Source organism: Lutra lutra, chromosome 13 (genome assembly GCF_902655055.1).
Source record: "Lutra lutra chromosome 13, mLutLut1.2, whole genome shotgun sequence".
In the NCBI taxonomy this organism is placed as follows: domain Eukaryota; kingdom Metazoa; phylum Chordata; class Mammalia; order Carnivora; family Mustelidae; genus Lutra; species Lutra lutra.
In genome coordinates, this window is record NC_062290.1 from 7,768,444 (window position 1) to 7,794,884 (window position 26,441).

General features: G+C 41.1%; 1 protein-coding gene across 2 annotated transcripts in view; it reads left to right on the forward strand.

Moving 5' to 3' along the window:
• LOC125084066 (histone-arginine methyltransferase CARM1-like) overlaps nt 1–26,441 on the forward strand; it is a 278,327-nt gene that overhangs the window by 131,533 nt on the left and 120,353 nt on the right. For both annotated transcript variants that reach the window (XM_047701178.1, XM_047701179.1), the window contains exons 3-4: nt 22,197–22,303; nt 23,191–23,295. In XM_047701178.1, coding sequence (XP_047557134.1) covers nt 22,197–22,303; nt 23,191–23,295 — 212 coding nt within the window. The remainder of the gene's footprint in view (nt 1–22,196; nt 22,304–23,190; nt 23,296–26,441) is intronic.

Genomic DNA, 26,441 nt, shown 5'->3' on the forward strand with positions numbered 1-26,441 from the left:
TCCCTGTTTTCTTTCAGGAATTTTATCGTTTCAGTCCTTATAAGCCTATAAACCATTTGGGATTAATGTTTGTGCGTGATGTAAGGTCGCGGCCCCGTAGCATTTTTCTGCATGTGGTTTTTCAGTTGTCCCATCACCATTCAGTGGGAAGATTATCCTTTACCCGTTGAGTGTTCTTGGCTCCCCTGTCAAATATTAGTTCACCATATGTGGGAGGGTCTGTTGTTGGCTCTCAATTCTATTCCATTGGTCTCTGTGTCTATTTTTATGCCATACTGTTTTGGTTATTGTAGTTTTGTAGTATATATGAAAAGGAATTGTGATGCCTCTAGCTTTGTTCTTTCTCAGGATTGCTTTGGCTACTCTGAAGTCTTTTATGGTTCCATACAAATTTTAGGGTTTGTTTTATTTCTGTGAAAAATGCCATTGGAATTTTTTATATATATTTTTGCCACTGGAATTTGATAGAGATTGTGTTGAATCTGTAGATGACTTTGGGTAGTGTGGACATTTTAACAATAATAGTTCTGAACCATGAACATGGGATATATTCCCATTTATTTGTTTTTCAGTTTCTTTCATCAAAGTCTTACAGATTTTAGTGTACATATCTTTTTCCTCCTTGGTTTAAATTTGTTCCAAAGTATTTTATTATTTCTGATGTTAATGTAAATGGGTTTTTCCTCTTTTTTTTAGATATTTCATTATTAATATGTAAAAATGCAACTGATTTCTATAGGTTAATTTTTTTACCCTGCAACTTTACTGAATTTGTTCATTAATTCTAACCGTGTTTTGATGAAGTCTTTAGGATTTTTCTCTATGTAAGGTCATATCATCGTTTTACTTTTTCCTTTCTGGTTTGGATCTTTTTCCTCCCACAGTTGCTCTGGCTAGGACGGCCAGTGCCATGTGGAATAGGAGTGGTGAGAGTGGACATCACATCTTGTTACTCATCTTAGAGGAAAACTTTCAAACTTTCACCCTTGAGTATGATGTAATCTCTGGGCTTGTTTTATATATATATAGTCTTCATTAAGTTGAGATATGGTCATTCTAGACCCAATTTGTTGAGACCTTTCACCATAAAAGGATGTAGTATTTTGTTAAATGCTTTTTCTGCATCTGCTGAGATGACCCATCTGACTTTTATTTTCATTCTGTTCACATGGTATATTACATTTATTGTTTTGCACATGCCAAGATATCTTTGAGTCCCAGTGATATATCATCATAATGCTTGTTAAATTTTGTTTTGGTAATATTGTGTTGAAGATTTTTGCATCTATGTTTATCAGAGATAACAGACTATAGTTTTCTTGTAGTGTCCTTAGCTGGCCTTGGTGTCAGGGTAAGGCTAACCTTGTGAAATGAGTTTGGGGTTTTCCTTCTTCTTTAACATTTTGGAAGAGTTTGAGATGGATTGATGTTAATTCTTCTTTAAAAGTTTGGTTGCATTCACTAGAGGAACCATCTGGTCCTGGGCTTTTCTCTTTTGGGAAAATTTTAAATACTAATTCAGTCTCCTTAGTCATTAATGGTCTTTTTCAGATTTTCTAATTCTTCACAATTCAGTTTTGGTAGTTGGTATGTGTTTAGACATTTCTCCTAGACTATCCATTTTGTTAGCATGTAAAATTGCTAATAGTAGTCTCTTAATCTTTTGTTTTTCTGTGGTATTGGTTGCAATCTCTCCTCTTTAATTAATTTTTAAGTTTCAAGTTTTTATTTAAACTCTTGTTAATACATAGTGTAATATTAGTTTCAGGAGTAGAATTTAGTGATTCGTTACTTACATATAACATATAACAGTGCTCATCACAAGAGCCTTCCTTAATACTCATCACCCATTTGGCCCATCTCACTCCATCAACTCTCAGTTTGTTCTTTATTGCTAAGAGTCTGTTTTATCATTTGCTTCTCTCTCTTTTTCCCGCCTGTGTTCATTTGTTTCATTTCCTCAATTCCAATCTCAGTGAAATCACATGGTTTTTCTCTTTCTCTGACTTATTTTGCTTAGCATAATGCACTCTGGCTCCATCCACATCATTGCAAATGGCAAGATTTCATTCTTTTTTATGGTTGAGTAATATTCCATTGCATATACATACCACCTCTTCTTTATCCACTCATCAGTTGATGGACATTTGGGCTCTTTGCATAATTTTGGCTGTTCTCGATAATGCTGCTATAAACATCAGGGTGCATGTGTCCTTTTAAATCCATATTTTTGTATCATTTGGGTAAATACCTAGTATGCAACTGCTACGTCATAGGGTACTCTATTTTTAACTTTTTGAGGAATCTTCAGTTTTCTAGAGGGGCTGTATCAGTTTGCATTCTCACTCACCAACAATGTAAGAGGGTTCCCCTTTTTCTACATCCTCGCCAACATCTGTTGCTTCCTCTGTTGTTGATTTTAGCCATTCTGACAGGTGTGAGGTGATATCTCATTGTGGTTTTGGTTTGCATTTCCCTGATGAATGATATTGAGCATCTTTTCATATGTCTTTTAGCCATCTGTATGTGTCCTTCAGAAAAATGTCTGTTCATTTCTTCTGCCTATTTCCTAACTGAATTATTTGGTTTTTTTGGGTGTTGAGTTTGATAAGCTCTTTATAGATTTTGGACAGGAACCCTTATTTGGATACGTCATTTGCAAATATCTTCTCCCATTCTGAAGGTCTCCTTTTAGTTTTGTTGGTTCTTTCCTTCCTCTTCTTTCATTTCTGATTATGCTTACTTGGGTCATATTTTTTAAAGCTAATCTAGCTAAAGCTTTGCCTGTTTTGTTTGTTGTTGTTGTTGTTGTTGTTTAAAAAAAAAACCCAGCCCTTAGTTCCATTGATGTATTTTTTTTTCTCTATTTCACTTATATCTGCTCAGATCTTTGTTATTTTGTTGTTGTTGTTGTTGTTGTTCCAACTTTGGACTTATTTTGGTCTTCCTTGAGATACAAAGTTAGGTTGTTTCTTTCTTTTTTCTTTAAGTCGTTGTTCAATGTTAAAATTTCCCTCTTAGAACTGCTTTTGCTACATCCCATAGATTTTGGTATGTTTTATTTCCATTTTCATATGTCTCAATATATTTTATTTCTTCTTTGACCTATTGGTTGTTCAGGAGGGTGTTGTTTAATTTCCATGTATTTGTGAATTTTCCATCTTTTCTCCTGTTACTGGTTTCTAGTTTCCTACAGTTGGGGCCAGAAAAGATACTGGGTAGGATTTCAGACTTCTTAAATATGCCAAGACTTGTTTTATAGCATAGCAGATGATCTGGCCCAGAGAATGTTCCATAGGTATTTGAGAAGCATGCATATTCTGCTGCTATTAGATAAGATGTTCTGTAGATGTCTGTTAGGTCCATTTGATCTGAAGTATAGGTTAAGTCCAGTGTTTCCTTATTGGTTGTCTGGGTGGGTATTGAAGTAGGAAGTTACAGCCCCCAAATATCATTGTATTTTTGTCTGTTTCTTCCCTCAGATCTGCTAGTATTTGCTTAACATATTTAGGTGCTCCAATGTTGGGTGCATATATATTTATGATTATTGTATCTTCCTGGTGAATTGACCTCTTCATCATTATATAGTGACCTTCTTTGTCTGTTTTTAGTTTTGGGCTTAAAGTCTACTTTTTCTGATATAACTACAGATATCCTGCTCTCTTGATTTCCACTTGCATGGAATGCCTTTTTATGTCCCTTCATTCTGAGCCTGTGTGTGTCCTTAAAGCTGAAGTGAGTCTCTTGTAATGAGCATGTATTTGGGTCTTGTGTTTGTGTGTGTGTGTACCTGCACATGCTCATCCCTCCAGCCATTCTCTGCCTTTTAATTGAAAATTAATTAGCAATTAATCTGTTTATGAAACTAATGTTATACTATATGTTAATAACTAGAATTAAAATAAAAACTTGAAACATTAAAAAAAATTAATCCACTTACATTTAGGGTAATTATTGAAGGAGTAATTATTAATAGGTAAGGACTTACTAGTGCCATCTTATTAACTATTTTCTGCCTGTTTTATAATTCCCTTTTTCCTTTCTTCCTCTCTTGATGTCTTCCTTCATAAATCAGTGATTTTTTTTGTAGTGGTATACTTTGATTCCCTTTTCTTTATCATTTATGAATCTACTGCAGGTTTTGGCTTTATGGTTACCATGAAGCTTACATAAAACATCTTATAAAGATAATGGTCTATCTTAAATTAACAACTTCAGTAGCCCAAAACTGTACCCTCTAACCTCCCCTTCCCAATATTTTGGTTTTGATGTCTCAATTTACCTATTTTTATATTGTGTATTCATTAACAAATTATTAAGCTATAGTTATTTGTAATTCTCCTATCCTTAAAAAATACACTTATCCTTTAAGACTTAAACTAGAGTTAAGTTGTTAGCACATCACCATATTACAGAAGCACAGTATTTCTGAACTATTGTGTTGTGTATATGTTTTCATGTACTAATTAGTGTCTTTTTAGTTTATCTTTAAGAAATCCTTCCAGCATTTGTTATAAGGCAGGTCTAATAATGGTGATGAATTTCCTCAGCTTTTCTCTGTCTGGAATAGTATTTCTCTATTTCTGAAGAATAACTTTGCCAGTTAGGGTATTCTTTTTGTTTGTTTGTTTATTTTTATTTATTTTTTATTTTCTCAGCGTAACAGTATTCATTATTTTTGCACCACACCCAGTGCTCCATGCAATCCGTGCCCTCTCCAATACTCACCACCTGGATCCCCCAACCTCCCACCCCCGCCCCTTCAAAACCCTCAGATTGCTTTTCAGAGTCCATAGTCTCTCATGGTTCACCTCCCCTTCCACTTTCTCTCAACTCCCTTCTCCTCTCTATCTCCCCTTGTCCTCCATGCTATTTGTTATGCTCCACAAATAAGTGAAACCATATGATAATTGACTTTCTCTGCTTAGCAAGACAGGAAACAACATGTGTTGGAGAGGATGTGGAGAAAGGGGAACCCTCTTGCACAGTTGGTGGGAATGCTAGTTGTTGCAGCCACTTTGGAGAACACTATGGAGATTCCTCAAGAAATTAAAAATAGAGCTTCCCTATGACCCTGCCATTGCACTACTGGGTATTTACCCCAGAGATACAGATGTAGTGAAAAGAAGGGCCATCTGTACCCCAATGTTTATAGCAGCAATGGCCACGGTCGTCAAACTGTGGAAAGAACCAAAATGCCCTTCAACAGACGAATGGATAAGGAAGATGTGGTCCATATACACTATGGAGTATTATGCCTCCATCAGAAAGGATGAATACCCGACTTTTGTAGCAACATGGACAGGACTGGAAGAGATTATGCTGAGTGAAATAAGTCAAGGAGTTAGGGTATTCTTGGTTGGTAATTTTTTTCTTTCAGCACCTTAAATATATCATCCCACTTTCTCCTGACTTGTAAGGTTTCTGCTAAGAGAGCCGCTGATACAACAATTGGGGTTCTCTTGCAAATTACAAGCTTCTTTTCTCTTCCTGTTTTTAAAATTCTCTGTCTTTGATTTTTGACAGTTTTATTATAATGTTTTGGAGAAGGATTTTTTTTTTTGAGAGAGAGAGAGAATGTGTGTACACATGAGTTGGGGGAAGTCACATAGGAGGGAGAGGGAGAGAAAATCTTAAGAAGCTCCACACCCAGCGCAGAGCCTAGTGCAGGGCTCAATCTCCTGACCTTAAGATCATGACCTAAGCCAAAATCAAGAGTTACCTGCTTAACCAACTGAGCCATCTGGGCACCCCTGGGGAGGATTTTTTTCAAGTTGAGTTTGTTTGGTACCTATGGGTACCAGTCTCTCTTGAGATTTGGGAAATTCCCCCCATTATTCCTTAAAGAAGCTTTCTGACCCCAGTTCCCTCTCTTTTCCTTCTTGACCTCCAACACTTTGCAAATTGTTTCTTTTTACGGTGTCTCATAGATCGCATATGCTTTGTTCATTCTTTGTTTTTTAAATTATCAAACATATAAATTTATGTGACTATCCTCCATTCTGTATATTATCTTGTTCACTCTTTTGTATTCTTTTTTCTTTGTTTTCATTTGACTGGACATTTTCGAAGTCTGTCTTCTAACTCACAGATTCTTTTTTTCTGTTTGATCCAGTTTGCTATTAATACTCTCCATTGCATTTTTTTTTTTTACTCATTACATTCTTTAGCTTCAGAATTTCCATTTGATTCTCTTTTATGATTTCTATCTCTTTGTAAAATTTTTTTTACAAACTTCTGGTGGTTTTTTTCTTTAAGATTTTATTTATTTATTTGACAGAGATCACAAGTAGACAGAGAGGCAGGGAGAGAGAGAGAGAGAGGGAAGCAGGCTCCCTGCTGAGCAGAGAGCCCGATGCGGGACTCGATCCCAGGACCCTGAGATCATGACCTGAGCCGAAGGCAGCGGCTTAACCCACTGAGCCACCCAGGCGCCCCCAAATTTCTGGTGTTTTTTTAATAGCTTATTGAGTTTCCTTAAAATAGCTATTTTGAATTATTTACTGGGTAAATCACAGTCTTTATAACTGGTTACCAGCAGATTATTGTGATCTTTTGGTGATGTCATGTTGCCTTGATTTTTCATGTTCCTTGAAATTTACAAAACTGTCTTCACATTTGAAGTAGTATCATCTCTAGTCTTTATTAGCTGGAAGTGAAATCCCTTCCATCCGCCCTGCTAAGGAATCTGAGACTGTCTCAGACCTGTGAATACACCTGCTTCGTATTTCTTGCTCCCTCATGTGGCAGAGTTCTTCAGCCTTAATGCCTTCTTTCAATCTTGCAGTTCCCCAGCCAAATGCTGACAGTTTCCCTTTGTTTCCCCAAAGATGATGCTCAAGCTTAAGTTGGCGGTCTCTTCCTAGCCCACAGTTTTAAGCTTTCTATACATGCTCACTAGCCATCTGCCAAAGCTTGCTCTCACTGCCACCATCAGGAGCTCACACAGAGAGCTGGCCACAGAGGGGAAGTGTGGATAAATGAGTTGTGCAGAGCACTGGCGATGCCTGTGGGCCAACTGTGCAGATCTGTGGGCAAGGTGTCTCCAGCAGCTTGTTAGTGAGCTTTTTGATGAAGTCCACAACACAGTTAGTAGGATTATTGTCCCTTAAATGCCCTCTGTGAGTCCTGTCTTCTGCTTTGCCAGTCTTTTCCCATCCCCAGTCATGCTTCTCATGATTCAGTATTCTGGACAGGATGGAGGAGAAACGAACATCTCTGGCAGCACTCCTCAGAGCTGGGGAAGCTGGGAACTTACATATTCTCCCTTTTTCCCATGGTAGAAATCATGGACAAGAAGATCTCTCTCAGCCCTAAGCTGTGCTTCCTTGGAAGAGAGGTGATGTGGGTAAAGCCAGACTTTTCTTCTTACCCTCTCCAATGTGTCCAAATTCACTTTTTTTTCTTCTAACATATGCTGGCACTTATCCATTGAAAACCTATATTTCCACAAAACTTTCTCATCCATGGGTGATTATCTAAGATATTATTTTCTGGGGGCTCTCAGACCATGGCTGAGAAGTGCCAGAGCTAGTTTATGGGTCCCTATGGGGTCCACAGCTGGAATCAAGATCTGTGTATCTAGCACCTGACACATGACGGGGTTAGACTTTTCTTCGTTTTTTTTTTGTGTACAGTGCTGAATTCCACAGCTCCCACAAAGACACTTTTGACCATGGATGGATACCAAATTGTTGTTGGTGGTTGCGGGGGTGGGGGTGGTGTAGGAATAAGGGATGTCTTATTCAGCTATGATGCTGCTATCCCTCTAAATATGGTGGTGTTTTTTTTTTAAGGATTTTATTTATTTATTTGACAGACAGAGATCACAAGTAGGCAGAGAGGCAGGCAGAGAGAGAGGAAGGGAAGCAGGCTCCCTGCTGAGCAGAGAGCCCGATGCGGGACTCGATCCCAGGACCCTGAGATCATGACCTGAGCCGAAGGCAGCGGCTTAACCCACTGAGCCACCCAGGCGCCCTAAATATGGTGTTCTTGTTGCTTTATGCTGATACATCGTATACACTGTATCATTGATAGTGGCTTGGTTTATAGGGATAGTGAGAGATCAGCTGGAGTATTTTAAATAAATTTTTGGTGTAATTTTGCCAACATAGAATAATGGATAACCTAGTCTTCAATGAAGTATCTGCAAAGAAAGAAATTCTGCATTTACACACATAGAACCCATTGCTGTCATGGTTTTGTGATGCTTGGAATAAAAATCATTTTCCTGTCTCTCTGACTATAGCTGACGTCATTTCTCTATTATTTATGTTACCTCAATATAGCACATCTTAATTCTGTCTGTGTTCCTTTTTTTTTTTCCCCAAAGTAGAACATGCCCCTTAAGAATGTCCTGTGTTTGGGGCTCATGGGTTGCTCAGACGGTTAGGCATCTGCCTTCAGTCAGGTCATGATCCCATGGTCCTGGGATCGAGCCCCACATTGGGCTCCCTGCTTCGGTGGGGAGTCTGCCTCTCCCTCTCTCTCCTCTTTGTCCCCCCGCTATTGCCCTCTCATTCTCTCTGTCAGATAAATAAATAAAATCTTAAAAAAAGAGAGAGAGAATGTCCTATGTTTTTGAATTTCCCACTCTCTCTAATGCAGATGCTGGTATTGGAATAAATGTTGGCCTCACCAATTTGACTCTGAGAAAACTATGCCTGTATCTCTCCTTCATTTGCACAGTGGAGATCATAATACCCCGTGGCAGCAGGGATTGAATTAAATAACGCCATAAACATGAAAATATCAAATGGAGCAGTTTGTAAATACGAGCTTGCTTTTTAACCATGGCTGAGACTGGTAGCAGGAAGTATCTCTCTCCTCCAGTCCTGATTGCTCTTTTGTGTTTCTCTCCCCTCCTGCTCTTTCCCCCAGCCTCCTCCTCTTCACTTTGGTTCCTGGGCAGATGCTACTGTGAAGACAGTGCGGCTCCCATCTGCTTTAAGCATATGGGACCAACACTGTTGCTTCCAAAGTCCTTGTATTTGCTGTTCAGAGCAGGGTGGGTTATTGTGTGGAAAGTGAGGCAGAAAGTTGCAGATTGGTTTCACCAGCTTGTTAAATTTTCATATAGTGACAATGGAATCAATAGATCAGTCTTTCTGTCCACCATCCATCCAGGCATCCATCTCCCAGTTTCTTCCACTGCAAAATTGTGTTTCCATACACGTTTATGGGATAACATAAAAATATAAAAATTTCAAGATCAGGGAAAATATAGAAAGCATAGAAGACTAAGGCCAAGAGGAAATTAAAACACCAATCTGCATATTATGGGATCCATGAGTACTACTGCTGACCTGTGGTTATGGCTGAGCATCCTGGCACCCAAGCAAAAGAGGAAACATTATCAATTTACAAGATTCTCAACGTCCTTAAGGGGCAGAGCAGTGGCAGGTGGGCAGTTTGTATTAAGCAAGGCTTCTTTTGGCACTTAGGTCTAAAGAAACGTTTTCAGGTGGGTCCCTAATCATATGTGGAACATCCTTCATATGAGAGTACCAAGGGTTCTAACTTCAACACTCACTCTAGAGCTGGTGTGCAGTTAATGCTTCAGGTAGCCATGAAAACATTGACTGATAACCGGTATTCCTGGATTTAATCCTGCTGGCTTTAGGTACATGTTATATAGCATTCCATATGATCAAAGTGCAGATGATCTCAACCAAGGAACATTCATTCAACCATTGCTAAACCCATTAGTTGCTTATCACAGAAATAGGTGGTTGGGTCAGTTTGTTAGGAGCTGATAATGCAGTGCATGCTCTGGGCATCCTTTCTGGGTGGAATTGCTCTTCAACTATAGATGTCACACTCTTAAGTCCCTAGATCATCTCTAACTATAGGGAAATGCTGGGGAGGTGGATGAGCTAATAAAAACTCACCCTCACAGCTGAAATCGCACTGACAGCAGTCAGCAGCACCATATTCCTGGGAGAGTGAGTTGTTTGGGGATGATCGTGACCCATGACTAGAGCTTATCAAAGACTCTACACTGAGAGTTTGAATCTGCTCTCATGAGTATCTGCCCAGAATATCAAAGTCATTGCCAAGAAGGTCAACAACGTCTACCATAAGCTCAAGATGAAACTAACAGTTGGTTGAAAAGATAGCATGATAAAGTGTGTTTGACTATCAGTTTCTGTAGCTTTTATGATTTCATGCTGCTTAGAAATAGAAGGGGAGTAGTTGCAGACTTGTCCATTTAGTTTTGTAGCTGATCCTGGGGGACATAGGAGTGCAGACTCAAACACCAACAGGGCCCAGGCAGGTTGTGGAAGTGTAAGAGGCAGGCTGGCTGCAAACAAGAGAATAGTGGGAGCCGCGGTGAACAGGAGATCCCATATACCTTCAAAAGGGGGTGGAAGCTACTTCCCTTGTGCTGAGTGTAGCCACAGAGACCCAGGGATATCCTGCTGCACAATTTTAACCAGAAACTTACATTTCCCGTGAAATTTTTCTGATTTTTAGACACATGATAGCCAAATTTAAAAATGCGTAAGGGCTGGATTTAGCCTGTGCTCAGTCATTTTGCACCCAGGGGACCAGCTATAAAAATGTGAAGGAGAAAACAGAACAGCAGAGATTGAGCTAGGAAGACATATGCCTATCTGTGCTTTCAGCCAATTATGGACTCGTGTCATTGAGAAAACGACAATAGGTGTGTTTTGGTCTCCCCAAGAAAATGAAGACATGATAAATTTCTTGTAAGGTAGCACAACTGTCTCATATTATTTTTAAATCCACGTTTCAGAGAGGTAGATCTTGAAAGTTGTATTGCAAAACCAAAGGACTCTCTTTGTCATCTGAATTCGTATTTTTATGTGACTCGAACGCTCAAGTCTACCAGGTACAAAGTACCTTCTTCCATTTGCCTTGTAACAGGGGCAGATGTTCTTATCCAAGTTCAGGGGGTTTCTGTCTCATTCATTTACAGATAATACATGAAGAGAAGTCAGAGAGATTTCTTTTTTTTCTGGTCTACCTGTTAGGTTAAGTTTTCACTTGGCTAAATGAAATGGCCTGAACATGATGTTCTCGAAGTACAGGCTGCTGTTTCTTTTTTTTTAATGTTATGTTGGGTTATATTAATGCTTACCCAGAATTAGTTGTTTGGGGAATGTAGGGAGTATGGCATCAGCAGCCATAAAAATGTTGATAGAAGTTGCTAAACATCATTTTTAAGTGTGTAAATCTAATCAAATTAGAAATGAAACTTTACCCCTTGCTTGGTGTCCACCCTCATTGCTTTGCTTGCTGGGAGGTGCATGTGCCAGGGGACCCCGTTGAATAATGGCTCATGCTGCCATATTAAAAAATCAGCCCTTCTGTGAATATATGTTAAATGCTCCAGAATGTACATTCTGGCCTCAACGAACTTCTGTCTCTCTGACCTTCACATAACTAGGTGGTTTTGTGGAATTCAAAGAGAAGAGTATGGTGCAGTTTTTAAGGAAACCCTTGAAATGACTACAGTGTGAAAATATGTAAAACTGTTAGTAAAACCCAAAGCTAAACCAAACCCAAAGCAAGAAAACTCTTGGTAAACTTGGGTGAACTGGTAAAGAATCAGGAGGGAAAAAAATCCAACATTGTTGGAAAGTGGGGAGAATTTCTATTCTATTGAGGCTACCTAAAAATCAGTTCAAAAAGGGAAGTTACTGTGAGAAGGTGTGTCATGGCCATTAAGGCCAAGGAGCAGAGTGTCCTCATACCACAGTGAGGGCTTAGGTATTCCTGCCATGGGCTCTCCCATCTGCACCTTTTTGTGTTATCATCTCTCTCAGCTGCCTTTTCCTCTTGTACTTGACACAGCGTGAACACCTCCCTTAAGACTGCAGCATCTTCTAGCTGTGATGATTGAGTAATTTATCATCCAAATCAGGACTCTTTCCCCCCGCCCCAGTTCATCCTTTTAAAGTTTTTATTTATTCACTTATTTTGCCATGACAGATGTGCTGTAATCCCCATCACCCATTTCACCCGTCCCCCACCCATCTTCCCTCTGGTAACTGTCAATTGCCAGAACTCTTTGGAGTGTGAAAGGGAATGGGATTGATAATTTCTCCAGGACAGGCATACAAAGATGTAGGATCACCCCTCCCTTTAGAACCCCAGAGTCCAGCCACTTTATTTTGGTGTCTCTGAGTCTTTAGTTTCAGGCCGTGTGACCCTTTGTTCAGCAGCTCATTCTTAACCAAGGTGGGATACGGGATCTGATGCTCATTCTCTGCTGGGTGGGTTATGGGACTCAGGGGTATGAACAGAGCATCAGGAGCTGTGAGCGCGGACAGATCATCTTAGGGAGGGGTGGACAGGAAAAGGAAGCTGGTGACTGTGGCAGGGAAAGGGACACAACCTGTTCTAGGACCGGAAGTGTTGGCTCAGTTGCTCTGTAGCGATCGCTCACAATAGCTCCCTGGGCTGGGAGCACAGCCTGGGTTGAGGCTAGCCCAAGCTCAAAGATGTCAGAAGTCAAGCAGCAGAAAGTCTGTTTTCCATGGCTCACCTCCTTCCAGTTTAACCCCTGAAGTACACAGAGTTTCTTACTTCTCCTTGGCCTGTTTCCACTTAGTCTGTAGTGATTCCCCTTCTCTCTTAGCAGTGGTCAGCTGTGGTTTGGCCTGTCTTTACTCTCTTTTCTTCTCACAGAAGCCCAGTTTTTCTTTGGTTTTAGATGGGGCTGACTCAAGTCTGTCAAGTCTGGACCCCTGGCCAGAACGATTGATTCAAACATGGGTCTTTAATTTAACAAGGTTCAGTGGAACTCAGTCTAGAGCATTTGTTGGAGCATTTTGGGAAGACAGGATTTGCCGAGCTGGTAGCAACATATTTGTGGAGATGCTGGTGCTCATCTCTTTCCGTAAGGGGTTGTCTTGTCCTCCAGAGCATGAAGCCAAAACAGAGAAGTATGGAGTAAGAAAGAGAGACAGAGACAGAGCTAGAAAGAGAGAGACAGAGACAGAGTTGAGAAACAGAGGGAGGGGGAGAGAGAGAGAGAGAGAGAGAGAAAGAGACAGAGAGAGGATGTGTCTTAAAAATATCATTCGAGCGTCCAGGCACAGCCATTCTTGAAAATAGAGTTTTAATCCTTGATTTTTCAGTTTTGTGAACCATAACGTTTCTATTTCAGTTAAACCTAGTTGGATTCCCACCGCTTGCCAACAAAAGAGTTCTCACTTATGTTCTTGCTGTAGGCTCTTTTTCCTGCCCAGGCTCAGTCAGTTACCCTCCATCCTAGACTGTCCTCTGTTCCTTCTGCTTCCTGGAGCCCACACAGTTGTCAGACTGTGGGCTTTCCCTGTGTGGGTGGAGAGTCAGGGCCAGAGGACTGGGATCCCACGGGGATGAGGGACTTTGCTCAACATTCAAACAAATGAACAAATTTCCCTCCACAACCTACATTCTTGACAAATGGTGACGCTCACTTTTTTACTAATGTTTAGGTCAGTGCTGATCATCTCAGCAAGTGTTTAATGGGTTTTTAAGACATGCATGAATATTGCCTCTGAAATTGGACAAAATGTGTGACCCAATTGTTTTTGCATAAGACTCTTAACATTTGGAGATATGACAAGCAACAAACTACTCCCCAGGAGCCCTCCCCAGTGCTTTGTACTCATGTTTTAGTAGGACAAAAATAGTGATAGGTAAGTGTTATATGGATTATGAATTACAGGTTTGGTTGCACACTGCTGGGCTTTGAAAGAAGAGCGAAGCCAAATAATGCATTCGGTTTCTCGGAGTGCATAAGTACTTTTGTTTTAAGAGAGGTTGATTTGGCAATTGCTTTCACAGGATGCTGACAAGTTGGGGTTTTTTTTTTTTTGTCTCCCCCCGCCTCCCCTCCACCAAAAGGAGACAGAAACACTATAAGGGAGAAATTAGCTTGAAGTTTGGTGAAGCTGTTCATTTTTCTGGTTTCTCATGCACCCGATAGAAATATCCAGTGTCTCATAATAATGCTCTGTTAACCACTCAGTCTGCTTTACATCTGAGTCCTTTTGCTCCTTGACTAAGAAAATCAGCGTGCATGAGACATGAAAAGGGCCCTCCTTATGTTGGATTTCACTGGGCAGCAGAGTCCGCCGTACTCAGAGGGAAGACCCGCATTGCGGACCTCAGCAGCACGTTCACGCTGCTTGGACGAGCCCTGATAAAGCGGTCTGCTGCTCCAGCTCGGCCCACATACAAAGAATCCACACACGGTGTCCCCAGTGACTCTACGCCATTTCCATCCCGCAGGGACGCACCCAGAGTGTGAAGCCAGGGGAAGGAGAACTGAATGGGGGCAAGTGGTCAGCATTGCTGTCTTCTCCTGACAACAAGGAAAGAAACTGCTTCCTTAGGTCATGTCATTTGCAAGTGTCTTCTCCCATTCCGTGGGCTGCTTCAACCTGGTCAACTGTTTCCTTTGCTGTGCAGAAGCTTTTTATCTTGATGAAGTCCCAATGGTTCATTTTCACTTTGTTTCACTTGCCTTTGGAGATGTATCTTGAAAGAAGTTGCTGTGGCTGATGTCCAAGAGGTTATTGCCTGTGTTCTCCTCTAGGATTTTGATGGATTCCGATCTCCCATTGAGGTCTCTCATCCATTTTGAGTTTATCTTTGTGTGTGGTGTAAGGGAATGGTCCAGTTTCATTCTTCTACACATAGCTGTCCAGTTTTCCCAACACCATTTTTTGAAAGACTGTCCTTTTTCCAGTGGATATTTTTTCCTGATAGGGGAAGGGAGGGAAATCCAAAGGGGGAGAAATCAGAGAGGGAGATGAACCATGAGAGACTGTGGACCCCAAGAAACAATCTGGGGGTCTCAGAAGAGAGGAGGGTGGGGGGAGGGGGTAACAGAGTGATAGGTATTGAGAAGAGCATGTGCTGTGATGAGCATTGGGTGTAACACTTAACTAATGGATCACTGAGCACTACATCAGAAACTAATCATGTACTACACAGTGGCTAACTGAACGCAACAAAAAAAGAAAAATAAAAAAAGAAATTGTTTCCTTAGGTGCCCCATAAAACGAGCTCCATTTGGTAAACTTGAGCTGGTGGGCTAGAGAAGATTAAAATAGGCTGTATGTAAATTCATCAAGATAGCCAAAAGCAGCTTCTGCAACCGTGTTTAGAATTTGACATATTATTATTGTTTTTTTTTTTAAGTCCACACTGTGATTATCATACTGTCAGTTGTGTTTTCTGGTATAATTTTGGGACATGTGGCCTGAACAGCTGATGCAGTCAGGCAGGTAGTACCCTTTCATGCAAAGAAAGATGCTCTTCTCTTGGTAAATAAACTGTACGGAAAGCGCTACAGACAGTATCACTTGTAAACAGCAGCTATTTAAGAGAAGTGAGTAAACAAAAACATATCCCTTCAATCTGGTTCTTCTCGAAGTAACGACACTAAGGAAATAGTCTCCATCGTCTCTTGATCCATGAGTATAGCTCATGCTGAAGTGGAAAAGTAAGGGCTTGTTAGGGAGAAACTGAAATCAAGCTTGAGCATCAAAGGAAAGTAATCAGAGTCATGGCGGTAGCACGGTTAATATGTGTATAACAGAGAAAACTACATCTTTGTGTTTGCGGAGAAACATGACAAAACATGGCAGTTGAGGACAGTATGACTACAATGCCAGTCCTACCAGGCCAGCCTCTTCCCAAACAGTGTGGAACAGTGTGTCCTTTGAAAGGAGTTCCCCTTTTCCCCAGAAGTCATGACCCCACGTCAGAGGGACTTAACTTGTACTTGTCGTTGAGGTCCTGTCCCCATCCTTATACACTCTGCCCTCAACTTCAGACTTCCAGGATATACCCAGCGGGGACCTCTTTCTTTCAGAGCAGTGGTTCTGACCCCTGTCCTCTCACCTCTTCTACCCTGAGCGGCCTAAGGAGCCAATGTGCAAATGTGAAAGTCCATTTAGATTTGACTGTGTTCTAACAGCATGCCTTTCTTTTCTCTAGGAGCCAATGATGGCTACTTTTAAACAAGTGGTCCCTGCAGATCAAAAGGCTTTTCTATACATAATAGTAATAATAATAATAATAATAATAAAATTACTTTTTGCCAAAATGTTCTCCAAAGGCAAAGTTGCCTGCTGCATTTAAAGATTCCCTCACTCCTCTTACCAAAAGTCCCTCCCCCTAGTTTGGAGAACCAAGGAAGAGAAGGTGTCTTACTTATGTTGTGTCCCATTCTGGATTTGCATGGACCATTGCCATAGACGGAATGTTGGTGTCTCCCCCAAAGCTCGTATTTTGAAACCTAATCTTTAGATGGTGGTATTTGAAGGTAGAGCCTTTGGGATGTGATTATAGAAGAGACCTGAGGTCCCTTGCCACTCCCACCATGTGAGGACATAACCGGAAGCTAGTGGTCTACCACTCAGGAAAGGTATCTCACCAGAACCGGACCATGTTGGTCCCTTGACCTTGGACTTCCAGCTCCAGACCTGTGCGGAATGGATTCTGTTGTTTAAAAATCGCCCAGTCTGTGGTACTTTGTTAGAGCAGCGGATTAAGACAGTGTCCTCCAGAGTCCGTCCATCCTGAACACTAAAGGGAGGGAGAAATAAACAATTAAAGTTGTTTTCCTTTTGAAAGTACTTTTTTTTTTTTTAAATATACATCATATGGAAACACAGACATTTCCTTTCTTTGCACACATCTGTTTAACCATTAAAATAAAGGCAAGGGTAGCTTGTGAAGAACATTCTCCCGGGAACCATTGTGACAGAAGTCACCATAGGCAGGAGTTCACTGATGCTGATTCCTGGAATTTCCTGGATGCTCCTTATTTCCCAAATCCCGTAAATACATCTTAAACTTGTCAAACAAGAGATTCTCATAGAGTTGTGACTGTAGTGGCTGTAATGTAACAATACAGTATTTTATAGTAGAAACGTGGTAGAGCTGATCTATCCACTTAGTGACTATTTTGGAAGTCTGTATTGCGCGGATGCTGGTGTGACCTTAAACTTTGTTGGAGCTCTTACCTTTTCCTTTGGAGACGGTGAGTGATGCAAGACTGTCCATGTTACTTGATAGTCATGATCTTGTTTGTGAACTAAAAATGATACTTTGCAACTTGTCATATATCCTGTTTACTAAATTAGGCGCCTATCACATTTGGCTGTATTAAAATCTCGATGTCCCCCAGAGTAGGGAGACTTGGAATTGCTGGAATATTCAAAGGACTCTTTGTTGAACAATTGAATTTACTGTAGGCTTTGAAAGCCCAAACATCGTACATGCCCAGGACTCAAAAGAACTCACAGATGGGTGACACAAACCATGGCTGGCGGTCTCTAAGAGCTCAGAGGGAATTGGAGACGTGCCAAGAGACTAGAGCCGAGTCAATATCATCTAATATCTTCTGGGGTGTTTTAGTATGTCTGAGAAATATTATTTTATTTTTTGGTGAGAACATTTCTGTTCTGTCAACAAATTTCAGTTATACCATACACTGTTAGCAACTAAAGTCACCGTCTCATGGATTAGATCCTCAGATCTTATGCCCCTTATAACTAAACATTTACATCCCTTTACCGACTTCTTCCTGTTCTTTTCTGCCCTCCAGCTTAAGGCAACCACTTTTCTACTCTTTCTTTCTATGAGTTTGACTTTTTAAAAGAAGAGTCCACATATAAGTCATAACATACTCTGTTTGTCTTCCTCTGTCTTATTTAATTTAATGCCATCGAGTTCTATCCATGTTGTCCCAAATGGCAGAGTTTCCTTCTGTATTATGACTGAATAATATTTCATTGGGGGAGATATATATATATATATATATATATATATATATATATATATATATATATATATATATCGTGTGTGTGTGTGTGTGTGTGTGTGTGTGTGTGTGTGTGTGTGACATCTTTATCCATTCATCAGTTGACAGAGACTTAGGCTACTTCCATGTCTTAGCTATTATGAATAATGTTGAAATGCACATGGAAGTGCTGATATCTCTTTGAGATAATGATTTCACTTCCTTTGGATATATACCCGGAAGTGGGCCTGCTGGATCATACAGTAGTTCCATTTTAATTTTTCAAGGAACGTCCATACTGTTTCTCACAGGGGCCGTACCAATTTACATTCCCGCCAACAGTGCTCAAGGACTCCTTTTTCTCCACATCCTCTCTGATACTTGTTACCTTTTGTCACTTTGATGACAGCCTAACAAGTGTGAGGTGATGTCTCATTGTGGTTTTGATTTGCATTTACCTGATGATTAGTGATATGGAGCATCTTTTTATGTATCTGTTGTCCATCTGTGTTTTTGGAAAAAGGTCTACTCAGTCCCTTAGCCTATTTTTTTAAATCAGATTGGTTGTTTTTGTTTTTTTGGTTTTTTTCCTGCTTTTGAGTTGTGTGAGTTCTTTATGTATTTTGGATATTAACCTCTTATCAGATATGTGATTTGCGAATATTTCCTCCCATTTAATAGTTGCCTTTTTGTTTTGTTGATGGTTTCCTTTGCTGTGCAGAAGCTTGTTAGTTGGATGTATTCCCACTTACTTATTTTTCCTGTTGTTGCCTTTGCTTTTGGTGTCAAATTCAAAAAATCGTTACCAAGACAAGTGTTGAGGTGTTTATCTCTGTTTTCTTCTAGAAGTCTTACGGTTTCAGATCTTATGCTCAACTCTTTAATCCATTTTGAGTAGGTTATTGCGTATGATGTAAGATAGAGGTCTGGTTACATTGTTCTGCATGTGGATATCCAGTTTTCCCAGCATCAGTTAAAAAGACTATCCTTTCCCCATTATATATTCTTGGTTTCTTTGTTGTAAATTGATTAAGTATATAAGCCTGAGGCTCTCTAATCTGGTCCATTCTATGTGTCTGTTTTTATGACAATACCATACTGTTTAATTACTGTAGCTTTGCAATGTAGTTTAAAATCAGAAAGTGTGATGCCTCCAGCTTCGTTCTTCTTACTCAAGATTTCTTTGCCTATTAGGAGTTTTGCAGTCCTATACACACTTCAGGATTGTTTTTCTTTTTCTGAAAAAGGTCATTGGAATTTAGATAGGAATGGCATTAAAACTGCAGATTGATTTGGGTATATGAGAGTTTAATATTAATTCTTCTAATCCATGAGCACGGGATATATTTACACTTATTTGTCTCATCCTCAGTTTTTTTTCTTCAGTGTCTTACAGCTTTCAGAGAACAGATAACTGGTATCACCTCCTTGATTCTATTTATTCCTAAGTATTTTATTCTTTCTGATGCCATCTTAAATGGGATTGCTGTCTTCATTTCTCTTTCTAGTAGTTCGTTGTTGGTGTTTTAGAAACACAGCTTATTTTTGCATGTCAATATTGTGTCTTGCAACTCTACAAAGTTGTTGGTTATAACAGTTTTTTGGTGAGGTCCTTTGGGGTTTTCTATATATAATATCATGTTGTCTGCAAATAGAGACAGTTTTGCTTCTTCCTTTCCAAGTTGGATGGCTTTTGTTTCTTTTTATTGCACGATTGCCCTGAGTAGAACTTCCAGTGCTACCCTGAATAGGAGTGGTGAGAGTGAGCACCCTTGTCTTGTTTTTGGTCTTAGAGCCTTCAACGTTTCACTGTTGGCTATGATGTCAGCTGCGGGATTGTCACCTGTGGCCTCATGGTGTTGAGGTGTGTTCCCTTTATACCCAGTTTGTTGCAAGTTTTTATCTGACAAAGTTTTCAAACATCTTAAAGTTTTCAAACATTATCTAGTATTTTTTAAGGGAATAAAATACAAATATAGAAAATTATAGTTCTATAGGGTTGGTACATTTGACCCTCAATAGAACTTGATAAGCAAATAAGTAGGTCCAAAATTTGAAGGAACATAGTTAAAAACCTTGTTGAAATTAAGATCTACTAAGGCTCGGATGTTGCCTCTGAGAACAAATAGGACAAATGTAAGCAAAAGGACATTGTAGTTACTGGGCTTTGTAGCTGTAAGTGTGGTTGAGAGATTCTGTATGAAAAGTGTTGGCAGTAAAGTGTGATGCTATTATTATAAGTATTGTAGAGATTAGATAAAACAGCAACGAAGAAAAATTACTAGGAGATTTTATCCCAAAATACAATATTAGTCGTTATATCTAGGGATCATTTTTCATTTCTGGTTTCCTTTTCTAAGTTTTAAAATTTCATATGATTAAGTCATACACAAATTATTATTTTTTGATTGACTTACTGGGTGTGGGGTGAGGGTCAAGCATCCATAGTTTAAGAAATCTTTTCAGGTGATTCTGATCAAGTGTTGAGGCCCTCCATGCCTGTGGGTATTCCAGAACATAACAGTGAGGAAAGGCTGGTTGACCTGAATCTTGGGGAATGAAAAGGGATTTTATGTCAAAAGTGAATTTAAAGAGAAGAGCTAATTTTGGCCATTCTAACTGTTGTAAGGTAGTATCTCAATGTGGTTTTGATTTGAATCTCCCTAATGGCTAATGATGATGAACATTTTTTCATGTCTTTGTTAGCCATTTTTACCCTGAAGATACAGAAGTAGTGAAAAGAAGGGCTATATGTATCCCAATGTTCATAGCCGCAACGGCCACAGTCGTCAAACTGTGGAAAGATACAAGATGCCCTTCAATAGATGAATGGATAAAGGAGATATGGTCCACATATACTATAGAGTATTATGCCTCCATCAGAAAGGATGAATACCCAACTTTTGTATCAACATGGACGGGACTGGAAGAGATTATACCGAGTAAAATAAGTCAAGCAGAAAGGGTCATTTATCGTATGGTTTCACTTAACTTGTGGAGCATAAGGAATAGCATGGAGGACATTAGGAGAAGGAAAGGAAAGGTGAATTGGGGGAAATTGGAGAAGGAGATGAAGCATGAGAGACTGTGGACTCTGAGAAACAGACAGGGTTTTGGAAGGGAGGGCAGCGGGGGGATGGGTGAGCCTGGTGGTGGGTATTAAGGAGGGCACGTATTGCATGGAGCACTGGGTGTGGTGCATAAGCAATGAATCTTAGAACACTGAAAAAATAAATTTAAGTTAAAAAAAATAGAGAAAGAAGAGCTGGAGGGTTTCAAGTCAAGAAGCTAGGCCAGGGCCTGATTGATGTGGGAATTCACGAGGACTTCCTCATGGCGGGAGTGTGGAGGCTGTAGGGTGAAAGGAGGAGGTGTATAGGGTAGCGTGCAAGGGCAACCAAAGCCTGAGAGGCTGGAGCTCATGGGGAACTGAGAGTGTGTGGTCATCCACGCGCGGAATCCAGCGCGACTGTGAGGGAGAGACCTGGGCACATCACCAGTGGTGGAGAGAGAGAAGATCACAGTGATGAGGACCTCTGGGCAAGGGTGTCAGCATTCTAAGGTCACAAAGCTTGACCACTGTGTGTATGCTGTGCTATCTCTGAGCAATAACACTTCTGGGATTTTTTGAGCTGTCATCTATGTATTTCTTTCCCTCAAATAATAGAAAGCATTTCCTTGTATTCACATCTCTTCAGTTATTTTACTTTTCCTCTCTATGCCTGGAGAATACTAAATAAGGAAAAAAAACTGTTGTGACAAGAGAATGAGAATATATATACACACACACACACACACACACACACACACACACATATGTATATATATTCATTATATGTATATTTTGTATTCACATGTATTTTTTTTTTTCTTATCATCAACAATCACCTTCCCCAGAGCACACACTGAGAATAAGCCTGTAAGCTTTGTGAGCACAGGACCAGAATTCCCTGAGCCCGGTCTCCGAGTGTTCCGTTACGCTGTGTACGTGACACTGGTGAATGCAAGTATGGCTGACAAGTGCAAGGAAGCCTGTCGCATCTCAGAGGGGTGCCCGTTCCCACCTTGCCATTCCTTGTCACATGTGCGTCCGGGGATGGACTTGCCCTTTGAGTCTTCTTTTTTTTTTTTTTTTTTTTAAAGATTTTATTTATTTATTTGACAGAGAGAAATCACAAGTAAACAGAGAGGCAGGCAGAGAGGAGGAAGCAGGCTCCCCGCTGAGCAGAAAGCCCGATGCGGGGCTCGAACCCAGGACCTGGGATCATGACCTGAGCCGAAGGCGGCGGCTTAACCCACTGAGCCACCCAGGCGCCCCGCCCTTTGAGTCTTCTAATAGTTTCTCAGAATTGTGTAAAAGTGCAGTGGTCGGTTCTGTGGTGCCCTCCGTGTAGAAACGGTCTGCCTTTTATCCTCGCAGATCTCAGCTCATTTTCAAATACCTTGAAAAGATGCCGGAAGGAGAAAAAGGAATCCTCGGTGTTCAGCCAGCGGACGGAAGAGGCATCTGCCGTACAGTACTTCCAGGTCAGGAATGTTGCCCCCCGGGGGGAAAGGAGTCATTTCCAGGTGATGCACACCTGCAGACACACCTGTGGACACACCTGGGGAGGCTGGAGGGCAGAGAGGAGGCAATGGGCGTGGCCGTGGCCCTGGCCCTTCCCACATGCACCCCCCCCCCCCAGCAGCAACCACAACGGCAGGCCCTGGGTTGCTCTCACTTCTCAAGTTGTCAGGACTTGGGGACAAGTGGTCGTATCTCTCTGAGCCTCCGTTTGTCATCTGGGGAATGAAATTCATCTGATATTTGTATGATTTAACTTGATTAGAGGATGTACGTGAAACGTTTATCTTTATGCCTGTAACATAGCAAACTCTACCCGAGGCCGGGGCAGTTACAATGCTGAGACTTGTGTCTCAGTGTTCACGGATTTGTGTGCACCCATCACCCAGCTGGCTTGCCTGATCAGGGTAACTGTCACCACTCCCTGCTGCCCCAGTCCTGCCCTCGCTGCACATCTCTATCCACGTCCTGTTTTTCTCTCTTGGCTCAGGAGACTCATTAGGGATGTCCCTTTTGTCTCTGGGCTCTTTCTCTCTCTTACCCCTGTTTCCCCTTGATCTGTGTTCTCTTATCGCCTCTGCTTTGAGAAGAGACCTTGGGCACCTATCTGGCCAGTATCTAGGCCTGGATCTATTGCACAGAGCAGCCTTTTGGGGTCTGGGGCCAGCTTACCGTTCTGGACGTTCCAAGTAGGGCAAACATGGACAGGTCCCTGCACCTTTCGGAACCTCGGCTGGCCCACACCTTAGGCTCAGCCCACCTTGACGCAGGCAGCCGCGAGAACCAGGTGCTCATCGAGGTGGTGCCTTGTGGGTTGTTGACTCTCTCTGTCCTTCTGTTTTCCTTACAGTTTTATGGCTGCATTTCCCAGCAACAGAACATGATGCAGGATTTTGTGAGGACAGCCACTTACCACAGAGCCATCCTCCAGAACCACACTGACTTCCGAGACAAGGTAATGCAGGCAGCGTGTTCTTAATCCCGAACCATTTTAAGAAGCCTTGTCAAAACCCAGAATCCAGATTACGCTTGGATAGAATGACCATATGACCCAGCAATTCCACTCCTGGTTATATGCACCCAAGAATCGAAAGCAGGCATTCAAACAACTGTTTGTACCTGAATGTTTATAGCAGCACTATTCACGATTAGCCAGAAGCAGAAAGAACCCAAAATGCCCGTCAGCTGGTGAATGGATAAACACAATGTGGTCTAGCCATACAGTGCAATATTGTGGGTGTCATTCATATTTATCTCATCCGTAAAAATAGTGCAGTGCTGGTACAGCCTTCAACATCCATGAACTTCCAGAATGTGCCAATGAAACAAGTTACAGAAACTCGTGCAGATGATTCCACTTACCTGAAACGTCTAGAATAGGCAGATCCATAGAAAGGAAGCAGACTCCTGGTGAGTGGGGGCAGTCACCAGGGAGAGTCCACCGGGGGGAGTTCACCAGGGGGAGGAGGAAATGGGGAGTGGTGCTTCATGGGTGCAGGCTCTCCTTTTGGGCTGATAGAAATGTCTTGAAACTTCATACAGATAACAGTTACATAACCTGGTAAGCGTGCCAAATGACACTGAATTTTACAATGTAAAATGAGTAATGGTCAATTTTATATTACGTGAATTTTGCCTCAATGGAGAGATTAAGCTTTGAGTGCCAGGAATGCAAGAGACTGAATGCACTAGGTCTGGGAGGCCTGAATGGGTTAGGACCGCTCTTGCTACATAATGAATAGCTCTTATCGAGTCTCTTCACTTCAGTTTTTTTTTTTTTTTTTTTTTTTCATGGACTCCACAAGTGCCTGCGTGATTTCCTTCACAAAATGGATCTGAACAATGAATGACTGCTAACACATTATCCAGGGTTGTCCATTATTCTCCCACCCGTTAAATAGCCCAAGTTCAAAATACTGTGTGGCTCCTCTCAGGAAGTGAGAACTTGGGGCTCCTGGGTGGCTTAGTTGGTTAAGCATCTGCCTTTGGCTCAGGTCATGATCCCAGGGTCCTGGAATCGAGTCCCACATCAGGCTCACTGCTCAGTGGGGAATCATTTTTCCCTCTCTCCTTCCCCCTGCCCGTTCTCTTTCTGTCTGTGTCAAATAAATAAATAAAATCTTTTTTTAAGAAAAGGAGAAGAAGAAGTGAGGACTGGTCAGTGGAATCCATAGTCCTGGGATTTAGTTTTATGTTTTCTCCCTGACACGCTGTGTGATCTTAGGCAAAACACTAACCCTGTCTGAGTCTCACCATCTCTTCCACTGCCATAGAAACTGCAGACCATGGCCTTCGATATTTGTAGCACTAATTCCCTTGGAAGGGTGTGGTGTAACATGGAGATAATGATCCTAAAGACTCATGGCTCCCTGTGTCCGCGCCCATTTGCAAGGGTTTTTTGGGTTTTTTTTTAAGATTTTATTTTTTTATTTGACACAGAGAGGGAGATCACAAATAGGCAAAGCAGCAGGCAGAGAGGGGGAGGGGGAAACAGGCTCCCCGCTGGGCAGAGAGCCCGATGCAGGGTCGATCCCAGGACCCTGAGATCATGACCCGAGCCGAAGGCAGAGGCTTAACCCACTGAGCCACCCAGATGCCCCGATTTGCAAAATCTTAATAGCTTCTCTTTCATCAAGAGATTGTGTGTTTTTTTTTTTTTTTGCCTTTATCTCTGTGCTATCCTTCTGATGTGCTTTCACCAAACAGAGGTTAACGCTGTATGGATTTCAGACCAGAGGTCTTAAGGGGCCTTGTGGCTCCAGGCCTCACACTCTTGGAACCCTGAGATTATCATAACATGAAGGAGCCCAGTCTAGCCTACCAGAGGTTGAAAGGTTGCTTAAAGAGAACTGAGACACACCAGTCAAAGCCCAGCACCAACTGCCACTCTTATGCGTGGGGCCATCTTGGACCACCAGTCCAGCCATCCTTCCAGCTGAATGCAGAAACATGAATGTATGTAGGCAAGACCAGCAGAGAAGCTGTCCAGCCCTCCCATGGAAGTGAGAGTAATTACAAATTTTTTCCAGGTTAGGGCACTAAATTTTGAAATGGTTTGTTATGCCTCAGTAGTTAATTAAAACAAAATGCAGGAAAAAGTAGTTATAAATGGTCACCCAGCTAGCTGGCTTTCTTTCCTCTGTCATCTCCATTCTGCTCTTGAGCCCTCAGAGGTGGTGTCTTTTTTGGTTTCTTTGTTTGTATTGTATTGTATTTTTCAATTCCAAAATTTCCACCTGACTCTTGTTTATGTCATCTGTTTCTTGCCTGAGACTTTCTCTTTTACCCATTGGCTTCAGCAGTGTTCATGATTGCTGGTTGGAGCTTCTTACCATAGTTTGGTCAGATAATGCTCACATCTGTGTTATTGCTCTGTTAGCTTTAGTTGATTGTCCTTCCCGAGGGAACTGAAATTTTCCCGATTCTTCTTACAGCAAGGAATTTTGGGTCGTATTCTGTACATCTTGAATTTTTTTTTTTGATGGTTTAGTGCTTTTTTTTTTAATTTTTTATTTTTTCAGCGTAACAGTATTCATTATTTTTGCACCACACCCAGTGCTCCATGCAATCCGTGCCCTCTCCAATACCCACCACCTGGATCCCCCAACCTCCCACCCCCGGCCCCTGATTAGGATAGAGGGGGAACACTTATTTCTTTTGACACTTTAGTTGGTATTCAGGATTGTGGGTAAGTAGTCTTACTGACCAAAGGTATTTTTTGCTAATTAAAACAAACAAACAATAAGAACTCCAAAATATTGATCCCGTCTACACGGTTTGAAGCTATTTCCTGGAGGTAATACTTTTGTTTAGGGAAACGTCTCTGCCTCTAAAATTGCTTAGTTTCAATCTATAACCTATTTTCTATTACCTATAATCTATTTTCTATATTTCTATAATCTGCTTTTAATTCTGGGGTTATAGCGTCTAAAGACTGCTTCCCAAACTACCAATCATATGAATAATTTGCATTGTAGGCCTTCACAGAATTTCACATGGATTATGCCACTTGACCATTTCATTTGTGTATCTTTTCATCTATAAAAATGAAGATACTAGACCATATCATCTTTAAGGTCACTCATATCTATAACCTCATTT